The following is an 18,969-nucleotide window of genomic DNA, read 5'->3' on the forward strand; positions in this document are numbered from 1 at the left end:
TATTGGGGGCTATATGAGTGACAGAGGTTGAACTTACCTAGATTTGGAGCTTATGCTCCCTTTCATGTCTTCCTCTTCCCACTGAGCTGACAGCAGGTGCAGTGGGAATTAAACAGTGTTCCGTACTAGTGACTCTTTCTATGTGGCCCACATATGGAGGGCAGAGCCTAGTGAATGGTGATGTACCCCGGGAGGATTACTTTTCTGAAGACACTCTACCCTTAGAGGAGAGCCCAGGGAAATAAATGAGAACAGAGCCTCACGAAGGCTTCTAGCAAGCCCCACTTAAACCCAGGGGAGTCTCTGGATGCTTAATCTCTCACTTAACCAGAAATATCATTCTCTCACAGAGGTCTGTCGTGTGCTGTGTCCTTTAAATGATGACTGCAGTAGAAGAACTGAAGCAAGAGGGCCATCAGGAACTCAGGGAATAACTTGGCCACAACTTTCCTATAAGAATCCACAGGTAGGAATGTGCACAGGGCCTGAGATGCCTATGAGGGAAGGAAAAGGGAGTTAAAAATGGCAACTTGCTTCCTTCAAACATTACCAGTCATACAGAGGGCGAGAAAAGACTGCAAGCCTTCTGCGCTCTTTCAGCATGCATGCCTAATCAACCACAGGCACTAAGTCCACTGTGAAGCAGGAAATGGGCCAAGCTTTCTTGGTAATGGGATTCCAGGGCACTGTTAATGGTTCCCTTCCAGCTGCCAAATTTGTGAAAACGAAGCTGGTCCGCAAGGAGGTCATATATCCCAAGGTCCCCTTCCTATGTGGTCATGAGAAACAGTCTTACCAGTAAGCAAAGTATTCTTTAAGCTTGTTTAAAAAAAAAAAACCCAGGGAAGTGATATAATCAACAGGAGATGCATCAAGTCATCCTTGAGTCACTTTACTTCTTCATAGTCACCCCTTTAATATTCACTATCATCCCAACACCCCATATTAATAAACAATGTCACCCTTTTCCATTACATTTCTCTCAGCTTCCTTTCAGGTGTGGTGATGTTGGTCCATGGGAGGGACATGATAGATACGGGTGATGTCAGATCATCATACAACTACTGAAGTTTCTATGACTTAGCTGGTGGCCAACTCTCTACAGTCACATACAATTTTGCCATTAGGCAGTTCCCTCAGATTCTTTGGCCTCCTTGCCATATCACCCACACTTCCACCATGATGGGACTTTTGCTCCGCTCTCTGCCTCTCCAAGATGTATATACAAATTACCTTGGATCAGCCCAGGGTTCTGATTTTAAGTCCTTTCCATATGGAAGTGTGCCATGTCTAGCTTACCTCAAACCATCCTGTCACTTTCCTTCTCTCACACATACTGCTTTATATTTCTTTTGATCTCGAATGTGCATATTTGCTCTCTGTCTCTCTATTTTTGCGGAAGTTATGCTCTGTGATCAAGATGTGGTGCACAATGAATGTTGTGGGTTGGATGCATGGATGCATGGATGCATGCATGCATGAGTGGAGACCTTGCCAGCAAGACAGGTCTTCACCTATGCAGCTAGGAGTTTCCTGGTGAAGAAATCAACAGGGAATAGAAATACCCATGGTGTCATTTACCGCCACAGGCATCATGTTGGTGGCATTGAGGGAGAAGCGCCTTTTTTCTACAAGGGCATCTTCTATTTCCCCAGGTTTTCCTTTCAATATTGACAAGATTGTCTTCAGCACTTGAGGTGCGACACTTGACTCCACACTTGCTGCTTTCCACATCAGTAGCAGAATTCTGTAAACACAAGGTGTTGAGAGCCATGTTTATCCTTTAATATTCTACTTTCTTCACAGCCAGTAGAAGAGGGGTGGCACCCTCATCCCCCAGTCTCTGAACTATAGAAATAGAGCCCTGTGATTTTTCCAATCTCTTCTAATTCACCAGTTAGAGTTGCCCTGACCCACAGGCTCAACACTTTTGTTCTTTAAGATTCCTTGTGGTCCTGGGTCATGAATTTCAGATCAGTTCATAGGCAGAAAATTCTCAATTAGTTTCAGTTTTTTAAAAAGGTTTTAAAAATGATTTTAGTTATGTATACATGTGTGTATCCATGTGTGTGTGCACACATGCATGTGGGTACATATTGATAACAGAAGAGACATTGGAGTTATAGATGGTTGGCAGCCACCCAGTATGAGGGCTGGGAATTGAACTCTGGTCCTCTATAAGAGCAGCACTTAACCACTGAACCATTTCTCTAGCCCTTGTTTTAGTAATTTAAAATTGTTCTCTATTTTATTGGTTTATATAATAGCTTATCTCTGTTCTTTATAAATTAAAAAAAACTCTGAGGTTTTTCTCAAGAAAAATGAGTAGTTAACAATGGGAAAAATCATTATCTTTTGAAGAAAGTTTGTTTTTGTCAGATTTGTGACAGAACCCAATTCCCACCTCCAATAGTGGCATTAATAAATAATAATGAGGTCCTACTGTGTGCTAGGCATTGCACAAAGTTACATGTAACCTATGATCCTATTTAAACTTTATAGCCAGCCTAGATGGTGCAAAAATGAATTTTTTCAGAAGAAGAAACTATGCCTAACTACCAGAGAGAAAGACTCGTACTTGGGTCATATATTTGTGGAGCTGGCAGGCGAGTGCGGCAGAGGGGTGAGGTGGGGGAGGCCTTACTTGTCTGCAGGGACTGGGAATTCCAAGAGCTGAAAGATAACCTTCTTAGGGGAAGCACGCGTCAACAGAGTGATGACCTGCAGCATGGCGTCCTTCATTCTGTGGGACGAATTCACACAGAGCTTCTCATAAATGTCATCCACAATTTTAGACATCTGGAAGAAGAGTTTCCTAGGTCAACAAAAGTGTCGCCTCACGCCTCGTTCCCCTTTAAAGTGAGCCATTTCTCAGTTACCAGAATCCAACCTTTGTTGGAACGACCAACATAGCAATTAGCCTACAAACAAGCAGTACCAGAAAGTCTTTTTACATGATTACAATACAAAATACTTATTAAGGTCAGGAATGAAGGAATGTAGTTATGGAAATTGGGGAAAATGGCTTTAAAAGGGGTAGCTGGGTTGGGGTGATAAACTGCTAAGCCCTATTTCTGTTCAGTCTCTCCTTGGTTAGTGATTTCCTATAGTAGAAGTTAGTTTTACACCTCCAGCTTCTTGTTTGACCTCCCTCCCTGCCCCAGTGATGTCCTACGGCCTCTTCTAAGCTCTCTGGGTGTTCCTTCCTATTCTGTTGGAAAACTCTGTTCAGTGAAGGAGATGACCATGGACCTCCCTCTCATCTCCCTTAGGTTTGGCCTGTGGAATGTTCTTGCCCACGGCAGCACTGAGAACTCTCTATGAGGTGGCACATTCCCTTGCCTGCTTCCTGAGTTTGAATAACTTCTCTCAGTCTACCTTCTTTCACAGTGCACACATGTATCAGGAGAGGGCACTGTGAGCCCTGAATGCCTATCACCATTAGGACTGTGTTCATGGGTCTGCGACTTAAGCATCTGCATGGAGATGCATGCTCAGATGGCCTTCTTGCTCCCGTCGAATGCTTGGATGTGTCCTCTTGAAGATGTCAATTAATCTTTGAGTTTGAGTTTTATAATTCAAGCCCAGTGGTACAATGGAGCACAGGAAATCCTTGCAGTATGCGAAGCTTGCATGGTTCCTGCAACTCCAGTTACATGTAATGTTCACTGTGCTTCCTGTCATAGAATTGTCACAATACAGAGAAGCTCAGTGAGAAAACAAGCTGATTGTGAGAGTCATCTAACTGAAACTCCAACCACTTAGCTGGAAAATGATGATGTGGAAGGGAAGAAAAAAAAAGTGTTATGGTCTAGGTATGTCTCTCAAATGTCATGGTAGAACCCAGCTCTCAAAGGCAACTGTGAATGAGTGAGTGTGTGAGTGTGTGTGTGAGTGCACGTGAAAGCTGGAGGTTGATGTCATAAAGACTTTCCTCTACCATTTCTTTACCTTATGTTTTTGAGTTACTGTGTATTTTGAGTCTAAAGCTTACTATTTTGGCTAAGCAAAAGAGCCCCATGAACCCACCTGCCTCAGCCCACCAGTGATAGAGTTATGGACCCACTCCACTGGGCCTTGATTTTATATGGGTTCTGGGTATCAAATTCACATCTCCATGATTGCTTAGAAAAACAAAACAAACAAACAAACCCAAAATGTTTACCCACAGAGCCATTTCACCAGGCTGAGATGTGCAGCATTTAAGAGGTGACTAGGTCCTAGGGGTTGGTCAGTGTTCATGAGTGGTCATTATAATTATCCCCAGGAGTGGGCTTATTAGTGTGGGAGTAGGTTTCTGATAAGAGAATGAGATTGGCCCCTTCTCTGTCTTGCAATGCCCCCTGGCTTTTCCTACTTCTCCCATGAGATGATACAGCAAAGAGGTCCTTGCTAAATACAATCCTGGGTCTTCCCAGTATCAAGCACTATAAGATACGGACTTCTATTCACTATAAACTACTCATTCTAAAGTCATTCTGTAATAGGGATACAATGGCAACCTATTAATTCTTTTCAATCTTTCCTTATTTGTTACTGCACTAAAGTCAGAAAATGTTAATAAGGTATGAGTGACAAGAGATGAAATAAAAACAAGTGAGCTAGTTTAGTATTAACTCATGATAAAACTGACATGAATATTCATGTATGAACTACACAATATGAATTCCATTATTTTGTTGATTCTGCATTTAAGTCATTTATTCTTATATTCACAATTATGTCATTATACAATGTACACTTGAACAGACTATGCTAATAATAAAAAGTAAGTTTTCTTTCACTTAGACATCTAGTAGCAAATAAAAATGACATAAAGAATTGAGAGGTGGAGGCCATAAAGTAAAAGGAACAACTAACTTAATCTTTTTGAACTTTGAATGAGACAAAGTTCTATTGTTTCCTGTTGTATCAGCCTACACAAATGCCTTAGCCAGTGCAACACCACAGTCTGAGAGTCCTTGAAAATGTTACTTAAATGCTGCATGGGAGATTTCAAGTACAAAGGTATTTGTTATTAATATATTTCCCTTTAAAAAGCCAACAAAGTAAATATAGCAGAGTGTTCTAGTTTCAATATCGTTGTTAAGTGAATATTTATTAGAACAGTCTCAACAGTTTTCCCCATTTAAAACACTTCACAAAAGCCTCATCAAATTCAAGTGACTCAAGGAACAAAAGCAAGAGACAGGGATGCAAAGAAACAGACAGATAGCAAAGCTGAAGAGTGCTCTTTTGAGAGCGCGCTCTGCTCCTCTTAGCTCATTGCCAAGCACGTTACCGAGTTGATCTTCTGGGCATGATACTGCAAAGTCAGCTTCAGTAAGGATGCAGCCTCAACCGCTGTTTGATTGTCAGAAGAGGAGAGTTTTTTCAGGAGAATCCACACAAAGTCAGTCAGCAAGTTGGGCAGTAATATTTGTCCCACATTCTGAAAAAGGATGTTTGTGACAACCAGTGTAAGCAACACAGCAAGGCAGAGATAGCCCAGGGGACGCTCTAGACCAGGCAGGGCCACAAGACATTCAGGAACTATGGAAGCTGTTTTCTCTATTAAAAAAAAAGTCAAAAAGTGCTTTTGCGGTAGTGTTAGTGTAATGATGATGGAAACTGAGGTGTTATTATACAAAACTTATTTTCTGCCTTTAAGACAATTTCAATGTCCAAACATTACCATAAATGTCTTCAACAGTGTGAGGAGCAAATGTAGTTTGTAGAAGATGCTGGAGGAAGTAGGAATAAGAAAGACAAGATGATATGAAAGTATACAGTTTCTCTTGAGAGAGAGAGAGAGAGAGAGAGAGAGAGAGAGAGAGAGAGAGAGAGATAAAAGAAGAAGAAGGAGGAGGAGGAGGAGGGAGGGAGGAGGAGGAGGAGGAGAAGGAAGAGGAGGAGGAGGGAGGGAGGGAGGAGGAGGAAGAGGAAGATGTATGGAACAAAGAGAAGTTCCCTATGCAGATGGCTGAAGTCAAATAACCACTCTGTAAACATTTCCTTTTTGAAGTTAGAGACTGACCACAAACTCTAAGACAGAGCAGACTGGAGTTGAATATATAAAGGTGCCACGACACTCTAGGGGTTCTGCTTGATCAAAGGCACCAACCAAGGACAAAACATGCAGTCATCATCAAACCCCTACCCAGATCTAGCCAAGGGACAGAACATTCTCCACTGTTAAGTGGACACTGGGGTCTGACTTTCACAGGATCTCTGGTGCGCCATATTTGGCCATGTCCCTTTGTTGGGGAGGCCCAATGGCACTCAGAGGAAGGATAGCGGACTACCAAGAAGAGACTTGATACCCTAGCACCATATTCAGGGAGAGGAGGTCCCCCTCAGTCACAGTCATAGGGAAGGGGGATTGGGGTGAAAGTGGGAGGGAGGAAGGAATAGGATGCATGGGATGGGATAGAAAATGAGATGTAATATGAACTATTTTATTTTTCAATAAAAATGTGTTTAAAAAAAAAAGAAAAACACATCTTTCATGCAAGCACCAAAGGCCTCTAATCTCATTAATAAAAGGTTTGACTTACTATCCTTAAAGGGCTAAAGTACTGCAACTGGACCAGAGGCTTGGGAGTTGCTCTTGCAGATGACCTGGGCTCTCTTTGCAGCACCCACATGGTGGCCCACAACTCTCCATAACTTCAGTTCCAGGGCATCAGATGCCTTTTTCTGACCTCTGTAGGCACCAGGCATGCATGGGATGCACATAAAGACATTCAGACAAAGCACTCATTTCTTTAAAATGAGATGAATTACTGTTCTTTTTTTCTCACTAAGGCATGTTGGCTGTCTGAGCATAAATGGATTGCTCCCAGCCCTGCACTCTTAGACTGCATCCGTTGGGCAGAGCACTGAGGGATGATAATGTTGGAAAACTCTGGGAGAAAATCAAAGAACTATTCTGGCTTATAGGTAAGTGATTGCTGTAGTTTGCCCTGCTTGAGGAAAAACAGATTTAATTGTAAAAATTAAATCTTAAAATATCACTAGAAACAATAAGTTCTTTGCTGAAATATTTGTTTACTCAACAATGTTAATTCTAATTTCTACCTAAAATTTCAGAGAAATTCTGTTCTCAGTGAAACCTAGAGCTGGTAGTATAAGATTGGTTGCATTAAAAATTAGACATTAGATTATATTAAAAATTAGAGTTTGTGGGGCTTGGGAAGATGGCTCAGTTGATAAAATGATTGATGTGCAGTCACAAAGACTGGAGTTTGTAAAATCTGTGTGTTGGTACCTGTGAACTCCATGCTTGGGGTTGCAACAGACAGGTAGATCCTTAGAGCCAGCGACCTGCTAGTGTAGTTATAAATAGAGAAATCATAGAGGCAGACACCTTATGTTATCTTTTGACCTCCATGTAGTAATACAGTGGTCAATGACATTCCCTTACATCAGAGAGAGAGACAGAGACAGAGACAGAGACAGAGACAGAGACAGAGACAGGGAGGGAGCGGGGAAGGGAGAAGAAGGGGGAGGGGGATGGGTGAGGGGGAGGGGGAGAGGGTTTGCTTTAGCAGGGGCACACTAACCACAAAAGATCATCTGGAATCCAGAGATGTCCATCTGTTTATTATTGTTACATTGCAATATTGCATGTTCTTGATGCTAGTTGATTTAATGGCTGCAAAATATACTATAAATTGAGGTGTCATAATCTGCCATGTATTTCTCATTTTTGTTTTTGTTTTGAGACAGGGTTTCTCTGTGTGTAGCCCTGGCAGTCCTGGACTCACTTTGTAGACCAGGCTGGCCTTGAACTCATAGTGATCCACCTGCCTCTGCTTCCTGAGTGCTGGGATTAAAGGCATGCACCACCACTCCTGGCTGTATTTCTCATGTTAACCATGCTAGTTAAAAAAATGCCTCTGAAAAAAAAATACCTCTACAAAATCCCACCATGGAGTGGGGTGGTTAGCAAGGAGTCGCACTCCTATCTGAGGAGCTATTGACCTTTGACAGCTGCTAGGAGAGGGTTAGTCGTGGTTTGTTGTTGTTGTTGTTGTTTTTATGTTTGTTTGTTTTTAAGAGTATGGCTTCTGGTAGGTCAACCACACTCTGGGACAGGCTCTACACCCAAAAGTAAATGAACAGAATAAATTGCATTCCGTGTTTTTTTTTTAATTTATTTTTTAAATAAAAAACAAAGAGAGCACAAGGTTGGGTGGTAAGTAGGTGATGGTGGACAGGGCAGAGTTGGAATGAATGGGATCAAAATACATTGTATAGGATTCTCCACGAATAAACATATTTAAAGTTATGTCTAGGAAGAACCACGTTTTACAAACAGATGAATTATTCTGAGTTTCCTTTGTAAATTTCTATGATTGAGGTTATTAATTCATACTGTGTGAACTGTTTTGGTGAATGTTATGTCCATGATCCTCTGTGAATTGTGCATGAAGTCCTGTCCACACAAACTGTTCGTGCATGGAAGGGAGTGGCTTGGCTTACAAATGTCTTCCTGTTCACGACAGGCTCCACACGTCAGTGCTGCCTTGTACCCAGCTCTCCTAGTGAACAACCTTGCTGCTTGTATTCCTGTCTGCATCTTGGAACCTGCCTGTGATCTCTTGAGTGCCTTGGTACAGCTTTCGATTCTGTATATGTAGTTTGGAGGAAGGATGCCCTCAGTCTCCTTATCCTAGGAGATAAGCTAACCTGAGAGTCCTTCTCAGCTATGCTGAGCTGTTGGCACAGTAATGTGTCTGAAAGTCAATTCACTGAAAGCCCAACCTGGGCCCAATGCTGGGGAGCCTCACAAAGTCCTATTAAAAAGTGTGAACTGTGAAGAACGAAAGAGAATATAGGGTTATAGAGCTTATTGGTATCTTTAGATTAGAAAAGGGTAAAAATTATTTGCTTAATGCTAATACTTATCAGCACATCATATAAAGAGGGTTTTTTTTCACCTTAAGATCAGGGTATCTCTATGCAACCCACACTGGCCTTGAACTTGCCACGCCAATGTTTGAGCTTCCTGAGTACCAGAATTACAGGCATGTATAAATATGTAAATCTTCATCATTTTTTAAAAACTAAAATCTACCTTACAATGTCATTCTGATATTTGTGGGGGAAAACTGTCACATTTTAGAAAAGACTTAATTGTTGACTGCATTTTTTTTTTTTGGTCAAAAATGTGGACGTTACTTCATATAAAAGTATAACCAAAAAACATCTATGCACATTCTACTTTATAGCAAGTAGTATATTTAAATTGCTGTACTTGAGGATAGTAGACATAAGTCTTGAGTGGCATGAAAGGTAGGAATCCACTTGCTTTGTGAGTCAGCCAGTCACTTGTCTTTCTGATATAAGAAAAGGAAACTTTCCATGTCCTGGCTATTATGAATAAGGCTGCTATGAACATGGTCGAGCAAATATTCTTGTTGTGTGCTGGAGCATCTTCTGGGTATATTCCAAGGAGTGGAATAGCTGGGTCTTGAGGAAGCCCTATTCCTAGTTTTCTGAGATAGTGCCAGATAGATTTCCAAAGTGGCTATACTAGTTTGCATTCCCACCAGCAATGAAGGAGTGTTCCTCTCTCTCCACATACTCACCAGCATGTGGTGTCACTTGAGTTTTTGATCTTAGCCATTCTGATGGGTGTAAGATGGAATCTCAGAGTTGTTTTGATTTGCATTTCCCTGATGATTAAGGGCATTGAGCATTTAAGTGTTTCTCAGCCATTCGATATTCCTCTGTTGAGAATTCTCTGTTTAGTTCTGAGCCTCATATCTCGATTGGGTTATTTGGTTTGGTAGCCAGAACGTGAAAATAGCCTAAGTGTCCTTCAGTAGAAGAATGGATAAAGAAACTGTGGTACATTTACACTATGGAATACTACTCAGCTATTAAAAACAAGGACTTTCCAAAATTTGTGAACAAATGGATTGAACTAGAAATGATCATAATGAGTGAGTTAACCCAGAAGCAGAAAGAGTCAAATGGTATATACTCACTTATATCTGGACAATAGCCCAAGGGGCATGTCCCATGAAAGTCTTCACTTACAAGGAAAGTGGGACAAAGGAGAAGACTTCCTATTGGGACTCTAGGTGAGAGAAGCAAGGGAGAATGGGGAACTAGAAGGATCCAGAAGGTCCTAGAAACCTACAAGTAGAACATTATGATGGGCAGATCTGGGCCCAGGGGTCCTGCTCAAACTATGGCACCAGCCAAGGACAGTACGGGCAGTAAATATTGAACACCTACCCAGATCTAGCCAATAGACAGGACATTCTCCGCAGCTGAGTGGAGAGTGGGGACTGACTTTCACACGAACTCTGGTGCCCCATATTTGACCATGTTCCCTTGGTGGGGAGGCCTGGCGGCACTCAGAGGAAGAATAGCAGGCTACCAAGAAGTAACTTGATACCCTATGGGCATATACAGGGGGAGGAGGTCCTCCTCAGTCACAGTCATAGGGGAGGGGAGTAAAGGGAAAATGGAAGGGAGAGGAGGAATGGGAAGATGCAAGGGATGGGATAACAGTTGAGATGTAATATGAATAAATTAATAAACTATATTTTTTTTAAAAAAAGGAAAGGGAACTTGTCAAAAACATTAGCTTTGAGGAAATAAATGATCGCTAAGGGCAACAACACATTTAAGACAAACTACATAGAATAAAGCTGGAGCTAGGATACCTGGGCAATTTTGTTTCTGTCTTCTTGTGTGAACTTGATGAGTAATTCAAAATCAGACATTACCATCTTGGAGTTACTGGTTTCTTCGTTAACCATCTTCATGGCTCTGTATTTCACACTGTTGGCTGTGTTGATGAAAGGAAGATAAGGTTCTCATTAGACCACCGCTTTCACATACGAAGACGTTATTTCCAGCTTCCTACCCAACGACAACACTCTGGTTACTCAACACTGCCTACGGTTTGTCCTCACAAAAGCCTAAGGTGGCACAGAGCCAGAATTTATAAAATGATTAAATGAGGCCATCTTCAACACTGGCAATTTGAGTTTTCTCTCTTCTTGTCCCCACGACCATCAAAAAGAATCTGTCACTCTTTTCCTGTTTTCTGTTGCCTTTTGTTTCGTTTTTATCTTTGCTTGCACATCTGAAAAATGTCTTTACTAAATTTGTATTCGAAAGGTCTTTTTGGTGGTTAGAGAACAATATGATAATTTTTTTCTCTATTTTATTCTCAGACTTTCATTGTTTCTGATGAGAAATCTTATTATACATAAATAAATTGTTCTTTCTCCTAGTTTCTAATCTAAGACCATCAAATCTTTATCTCTGGTGATAAAAAATTTAATTGAGATATTTCCTTATTGTGCTTTATTATTTTTTTTACTTTGTTAAATTTTCTGCATCTATAAGTTGTAGCTTTTATAAAATTTATAAAATATAGTCATTTATTGTTTTCTCTTACTTCTGGGTTCAACCATTGATAATTACTATTGCTGTAATCTCAAAGAACATTTTTTTCTGCAAAGTCTAATTGCTGTTAATTCCTGCCCAAGTGTTTTTCATATTAGATAGTGTGTTGTCCTCTAGAAGCTCAGTATGAGTTCATGAATTTCTCTGTCCTTCCTTCTCTCTTTTTCCCCCCACTTGCTTTATATGATCATGCAAAGCATCAAACTCATGGCTCTTCTGCCACAGCCTCCGAAGTAGTGGGGCATTGTGGGTCTTTTCAAAAAAATTTCTGTGTCCCTTTGACCCATGTTGACTCCTTAAGTTTTTAAATAAGTAAAATATAGTTGTAACAACTGTTTTTAACATTCCTCTCCACTAGTTAGGTGGTTTGGTAAGTTTTGGCTAGTTTTATCCTCATAGTGGGTTGTATTTTACTCTCTCGTCTCCTGCCCGATTTTTTTTTCTTGTTTGCTTTCATTAGAGAAAGTATCTGACTGTATAAGCTAGTCTGGTTTTGAACTAAAAAAAAAAATCTTCTTCCATATGCTTCCTGAGGGCTGAGATTATAGACCTGGCTGCAGCACTGTAAATCGTATTGGGTGCCAGGCATTCTTACATTTGCCTCATCGAACCTGAGCTGCTTTCATTCTCAGAGGCAGTCTTCAGGTTTGTTCTGGTGAGCAACTAGAGTATTTGGAACGGGTTCCCCTGATTACAATTAGCTTGTGTTTTAAAGTCTTAAATGACAACTATCATAGTCTAGGCATAGCTTTTCTTCCTAGTAAGATTAACTCACATCACTTGTGAGTTACGAGATTTTCAATGCTAAGTTACAGCTTTATGAGCACTCAATGTAGCCTCTGTCAGCTCCTGGAATAATTCTCTGTAATAACCATTGGGGTAAAACATGCTTCTTCTAAACTCTTCATTTGTAAAAATCTCCTTCCCCTCTCTTCCTGCTGCTGCCACTACACTTATCCTTACCCCTACTATTAATGGGCAACATTAGTCCAAGAAGTATAGCTGGATCTTGAAGCTGTAAAGACCTTGAAGTACCAACTATTTAATTACAAATTGTCCTTTAAAATACTTAAGTCATTTTTAAAGCCATATTTTAGAAAATGAAGTCATGGATCTTGGGGTAGAACTTACAAATAAATCACAGACATAGAGGCTTCTTCAAAAGTTGCATGTTTAGAACAAATTCTTAACAGCAGAAAGAAAGAGAGGATGAGCTATTCTTACGATTCTGACACATGGCGATGTAGAAGACGTAGTTCATCGCGGCCAATGCTTGCTGCATGATTAAGGGGTCGTTATGGAAACACAAGAGTGAGATCTCTGCTGCCAGGAGACCTAAGCACGGAGCATTGACACTTCGCTAATTGGAGAATAAAGGAGAAAGAGCATTAGCTTTGTAAACTGACATTAAAATTTACATCGGACCCTTTTGAGAGGAAGAGTAACACTTAGCAGTGGTTCTCAACCTGGGGGTAACAACTCTCTCAGCAACCCTCTGGCTCCACAAATATTTACATTACAATTATGAAGTAGCAACAAAAATAATTTTATGGTTGTGGGTCCACAAAAATGAGGAGCCATATCAAAGGGCCGCAGCATTAGGAAGGTTGAGAACCACTGACTTAAGAGTCTTAAAAACCTGTCCACAGATCCTCGCTCTGTTGTTGAGTCTCAGCTTCCTGTTGTATGAGATGAAAGTAAGCAAACACTGCCTTTGTGGAGGTGCTGTAGTGACAAAAGACAATGTAGGGGGAGGCTCCTAGAAGTACCAGCAATCCAACGCTCATTTAATCTCCTAATCCAGGTAGCAATCGGTCAGTAGCAAATGCCTCTGGGGAGGAGTGAGCTGCCCGTAGGCAGAGACCTGTGTGGGTCACCTGTCCGTGTACAGCTCAGGATTGAGGTCTTGCAAAGCTCCAGTTTTCCCAGGTGAAACACTTTAAATGAGTCTATGAGTGAAATGTGAAATTATTTTTTTCCTTGAGTTGATGGACTCTTGCCAGAGCAATTAATTTCTAAAGCCCCACAAAACAAAACCCTCAAAGCACACACTTCCAATTTCCAGGCTGTCCTCACCAGGTAAGCATCTCTCCCCACACTTTCTTGACACAGTAGGTATTGAATAGTTAGATTTCTGTCTTCAATGATTCCTGTGGCTACAATTACAAAAGGGAGTAGAGACATAAACGGAGATGCGATGGAAGGCATGTGTTTTTGTAAACAAATGAACACCCTTCATCAAATTTGTGGGGTACTTTTTTTTAACATAAACTTTTTCATCAGTCTTCATCTCGCACAGCTGGCAACTAAGATGAGTGATTACTATCCTGGACAGATGGTTTTGGTGGTTGTTGTAGCAGGTATTGATGGAAGGAGTCGGATTTCAAACGCGTCCTTTAGAATGATCTCAAAGCCTGTTCTATTTCTTTTTTTTTTATTAATTTATTCTTGTTACATCTCAATGTTTATCCTATCCCTTGTATCCTCCCATTCTTCCCTCCCTCCCATTTTCCCACTATTCCCCTCTCCTATGACTGTTCCTGAGGGGGATTACCTCCCCCTGTATATGCTCATAGGGTATCAAGTCTCTTCTTGGCAACCTGCTGTCCTTCCTCTGAGTGCCACCAGGTCTCCCCCTCCAGAGGACATGGTCAAATATGAGGCACCAGAGTTTGTGTGAAAGTCATACCCTACTCTCCACTCAACTGTGGAGAATGTTCTGACCATTGGCTAGATCTGGGAAGGGGTTTAAAGTTTACTGCCTGTATTGTCCTTGGCTGGTGCCTTAGTTTGAGTGGGACCCCTGGGCCCAAATCTGCCTATCGTAATGTTCTACTTGTAGGTCTCTAGGACCCTCTGAATCCTTCTACTTTGCTATTCTCCCATGCTTCTCTCCTCTAGAGTCCCAATAGATTGTCCTCCCCTCTGTCCCAGTTTCCTGGTAAGTGAAGGCTTTCGTGGGACATGCCCCTTGGGCTAGTATGCAAATATAAGTGAGTATATACCATTTGATTCTCTCTGCTTCTGGGTTAACTCACTCATTATGATCATTTCTAGCTCAATCCATTTATCCACAAATTTCAGGAATTCCTTGTTTTTAATAGCTGAGTAGTATTCCATAGTGTATATGTACCACAGTTTCTTTATCCATTCTTCTACTGATGGACACTTAGGTTGTTTTCATGTTCTGGCTATTATGAATAAGGCTGCTATGAACATGGTTGAGCAAATTTTCTTGTGTGCTGGAGCATTTTCTGGGTATATTCCAAAGAGTGGAATAGCTGAGACTTGAGGAAGCCCTATTCCCATTTTTCTGAGATAGCACCAGATAGATTTCCAAAGTGGCTATACTAGTTTGCATTCCCACCAGCAATGAAGGAGTGTTCCTCTCTCCCCACATCCTCGCCAGAATGTGGTGTTGCTTGAATTTTTGATCTTAGCCATTCTGATGGGTGTAAGATGGAATCTCAGAGTTGTTTTGATTTGCATTTCCCTGATGACTAAGGAAGTTGAGCACTTCTTTAAGTGTTTCTCAGCCCTTTGATATTCCTCTGTTGAGAATTCTCTGTTTAGTTCCAAGCCCCATTTCTCAATTGGGTTATTTGGTTTGGTGGTGTTTAATTTCTTGAGTTCTTTATATATTTTGGATATTAGACCTTTGTCAGATGTAGGGTTGGTGAAGATCTTTTCCCAGTCTGTAGGCTGTCGCTTTGTTCTCTTGACAGTGTCTCCTGCCTTACAGAAGCTTCTCAGTCTCATGAGGTCCCATTTATTAATGGTTGACATTAAGGCCTGGGCCATTGGTGTTCTGCTCAGGAAGTTGTCTCCTGTGCCAATATGTTCCAGGCTCTTTCCCATTTTTTCTTCTAGGTGACTTAGTGTCTCTGGTTTTATGTTGAGGTCTTTAATTCACTTGGATTTAAGTTTTGTGCAAGGTGACAAATATGGGTCCAGTTTCATTTTTTTACACATAGACCTCCAGTTAGACCAGCACCATTTGTTGAAGATGCTATCATTTTTCCATTGAATGGATTTGGCTTCTTTGTCCAAAATCAAGTGACCATGTGTGTGTGGATTCATATCTGGGTCTTCGATTCGATTCCACTGATCAACCAGCCTGTTGCTGTGCCAGTACCATGCTGTTTTAATTACTATTGCGTTATAGTACAGTTTGAGATCAGGTATGCCTGTTCTATTTCTTTCTCACCTTTCTTAAGCCATTTCTGTCTTCCGTGAGTCCCAGGGCCATAACTGAATTGAGATGCTTAGAGGGGTATTCTCAGTGGGAGAAAGGGAAGACAATACATCTCCTTTTTCTTCTGGCGTCCTTGAAGTCTTCCCTCCCACACCTCGGTGTTACACTGTCCTGGGACATTCCACTTTGGGGAGTTCTACAACCCAGAGTCTCCAAGAAGACAGCAGGAGCCATGTGGTTATGGGGAGCTGTGCTCTCATCCCCATTCTTTGGGTCAGCCTACTGAGTTTCTTGATGCGTTCAACAGGCAAGACCTTAAGGACCACTCCTGTGTTATGGGCCTAAGGGATGGGATGGTGAAGATTTCATTCTCTGTTTGGTTTGAAAAAGAAATAGTTCTCATAGCTTAGGTCACTGAAGCTGGGGACTGTTTACAGGGAAGGCCCTAAGGGTATACATATTACATTCTTGTTTTAGACACTCTCCGGTTATTCCTTCCCATGAATGTGTGGGTGTGAACTTCTGAACACTTACATTTGTAATGAAAGCTATTTGTGATCTCTCTCTGTTTGCTGGACAGCATTTGTTTAGGCCTATAGCTCTGGCACAGTAGGGGTGGCTGTCCAGATTGCTGCCTACCATGGTGTGAGTTAGGATTGAGCAAGAGAAGAGAAGAGCAAGGTAGACTGTTAAACTGTAAGCAGTCCTTTCAGAGAAGGGAGTCGGTCACAGTTAGAGCTTCTCAGACATCGGGCTTTTTGAGGACTTTAGCAGGATATGCCCTGTTTTTGTGGAACGTCTATGAGAGAGAGAGAGACAGAGAGAGAGAGAGACAGAGAGAGAGAGACAGAGAGAGAGAGAGAAAGACAGAGAGAGAGACAGAGAGACACACAGAGACAGAGACAGAGAGATAGAGACAGAGAGAGACAGAGAGAGAGAGAGAGAGAGAGAGAGAGAGAGAGAGAGAGAGAGAGAGAGAGAGAGAACATGTGGAGGGCAGAAAATAACTTGTGGGAGTTGGGAGTTGGCTCTACCATGCAGGTCCTGGGCATGAATTCAGGTCATCACGTTTGGAGGTAAGCACATTTCACCCACTGAGCCATCTCTTGCTTGTGCTTTTATTTCCCGTTGCATGTGACAGAGACAGTGTGTCGGCTAGCTATTTTACGACATGCAGTTTGGAGGGCTGTTATTTCTCCTCAACTTTTCTCTGCTACTTCTAATGCCCTCCTTCCCTGAACTATACTTTTGCCATCTTTATCGCAAATTGATGTGCACATAAGATTTGCTATTTTACCACTGTGGAATATGTATAATCTAGTGGTGGCATGACATTCACTCACAATGCGTTGCAACCACCTAGCACCACAGTGTTTTCAGGTAGATAGTCACCCTTTGCCAGCAAAGAAGCCCTTCATTATGGGCTCTGGCACCTACACATTGCTCTCTGTCTAAAGATACCCCCATCATGCTATTTACATAAAGGGGATCATACATATGAAACGGTTTCCAGCTAATCTTCTCTCCTTTGCTATGAGACTTTATGTGAGTGAAACAACCATCGTATGGCTCTGTCCTGTCCTGTTTGCCCATTCAGATGATGGCTTTGGGGTTGCTTCTACTGGGGCTATTGTGAATTTTCCTGCAACTAACTCTTTTCAGGCAGCGAATAAGTGACCACTGAGAACCCAGCCCTAAATTTAAGATCCGTATCCACTCCCTGCCTTGTTCAAAGCCCTGAGAAGACTTGGAAGATAAAGACGAGTGATTATAAGGCCCAAAGGATGGGGAGGACTGCTTTGAAATACCGTTTTCTCCATATACCATGGCTGTCGCAAACATGAAAACACAGCACCATTGGTTTCCTGCACAAGACATGAGCTATATTTTAAGGTATGAGAGTAGGCTGAGGGAGGAGGAGGTCAGCAGAGTGGGGTGGGGATGGGTGATAAGAAAGTAATAGGGGTGGATATATACAAAATACATTGTACGTGTGTACAGAATTGTCTCCAAACCCCTAAAATTAAAAGAAAAAAAGAATATAATAATGCACCATGGTCGGGGTTTTAAATGGAAGCAGAGGCATCACCTGGGAAATGTTGCTTGGGGTTAAGGAACTGCTTTTCCTCAGGATGCCTAGCAAGGATGGTCAGAGGAAAGCAAGGCCTCACAAAGGCCTGCCACTGAGCTTCATTTTGTGTCAAGGAGCAGGATACAGAGTCTTCCCTATAAATAGTCAGTCTTTTCAATTGGCAATAGGTTTTCACTGTCTATTTTCTTGGCTCTGCACACCTCCTCTCCCCCACCCAAGTCTCTTTTACAGCTGTGCAGCTGCAGTGCCCTTGGCTGCTGCCTCTGGCCTCCTCTGTCTGCTGTTTTAGTTGTCACTTCCTTTTAGTCTGCCTTCCAGCAGGTCACCAGTGAAAGCCCTTCGCTGACTCCCTTTATTGCTGCGTATGCACGTTTGGCTAATAGGAGCACTGTCATTTTGTGCTTCAAAACCCTGTTCCATTTGTTTTTTGTTTGTTTGTTTTATTTTCTTATTTGTTTTAAGGAAGAGAAGTTTATTTGGGCTTATGGCTCCTGAGGAATGAATGCCTACAAAGAAGGAATTCAGTGAACTTGATATTGGGTTCCCTTTAAACTCAATTAGCCCCTGAGAAGCTTACCTGCCAGAGGCATCTAATTATTGTACTTGGACCCTTGGCAACAGAAACTGTTGGATAAATATAGTAGTCATCTAAAACTGTTAATATTAAATTTGTTGTGTAGTTTATAGGCAACACCCCAAATAGCGGAGTGTGTTATACACCAATAAATTACAAATACATGAGAATTAGCCCAAATTCTGCCTTTGATTTTTCCCTGACGTATCCTTGCCCAGAGCAGACTTTGCCTCATTGGACCTGATTGTCTCATCAGCCACTTTGCACACTGTTGTGCTGTTTTCTGTTCTCTCTTGTTTCTGTCTTTTTCCGGGGCAGTAGCAATGCATTCATCTTTAAGTGTGCCAAAGGAAATGACTATAGGAGCAATCTTTCTGTTAAAGATACAGTAAGACATTCCTGGCTTACATGTTTGTGCCTGCAGAGAGCTACTTTGTTTAACTGAAATGAACATGTGTCCGTGGCATGTGGGGGGTCCTCTAATGTCTACATCATTATGTGAGGGACTCACCATTTTAAAAAGTATTTTTAATAAGAAATAAATGGTAATCAAGATTCTTTATCGGGCCAAGAGACTCTGAATCCTGGAATGACCTAGGCAACGGTGGTTTATAAAGAAAAGTGCTCTGTGTAGTGTCTAGACAACACTGTCACACAGACTATGTGTTGCCTTAATAACTTCATCAGAGGATA

General features: G+C 41.6%; 1 protein-coding gene across 1 annotated transcript in view; it reads right to left on the reverse strand.

Annotated features, from left to right (window-relative positions):
- The window catches only part of Mroh9 (maestro heat like repeat family member 9), a 59,181-nt gene that overhangs the window by 19,102 nt on the left and 21,110 nt on the right, over positions 1–18,969 (reverse strand). Inside the window, exons 8-13 of the mRNA XM_051148337.1 lie at positions 12,640–12,775; positions 10,665–10,789; positions 5,282–5,431; positions 2,645–2,799; positions 1,582–1,747; positions 349–494 (exon numbers count right to left, since the gene is read on the reverse strand). Of these exons, the coding sequence (XP_051004294.1) occupies positions 349–494; positions 1,582–1,747; positions 2,645–2,799; positions 5,282–5,431; positions 10,665–10,789; positions 12,640–12,775 (878 nt within the window). The remainder of the gene's footprint in view (positions 1–348; positions 495–1,581; positions 1,748–2,644; positions 2,800–5,281; positions 5,432–10,664; positions 10,790–12,639; positions 12,776–18,969) is intronic.

This window comes from Acomys russatus, chromosome 6 (genome assembly GCF_903995435.1).
Source record: "Acomys russatus chromosome 6, mAcoRus1.1, whole genome shotgun sequence".
Taxonomy (NCBI): Eukaryota; Metazoa; Chordata; class Mammalia; order Rodentia; family Muridae; genus Acomys; species Acomys russatus.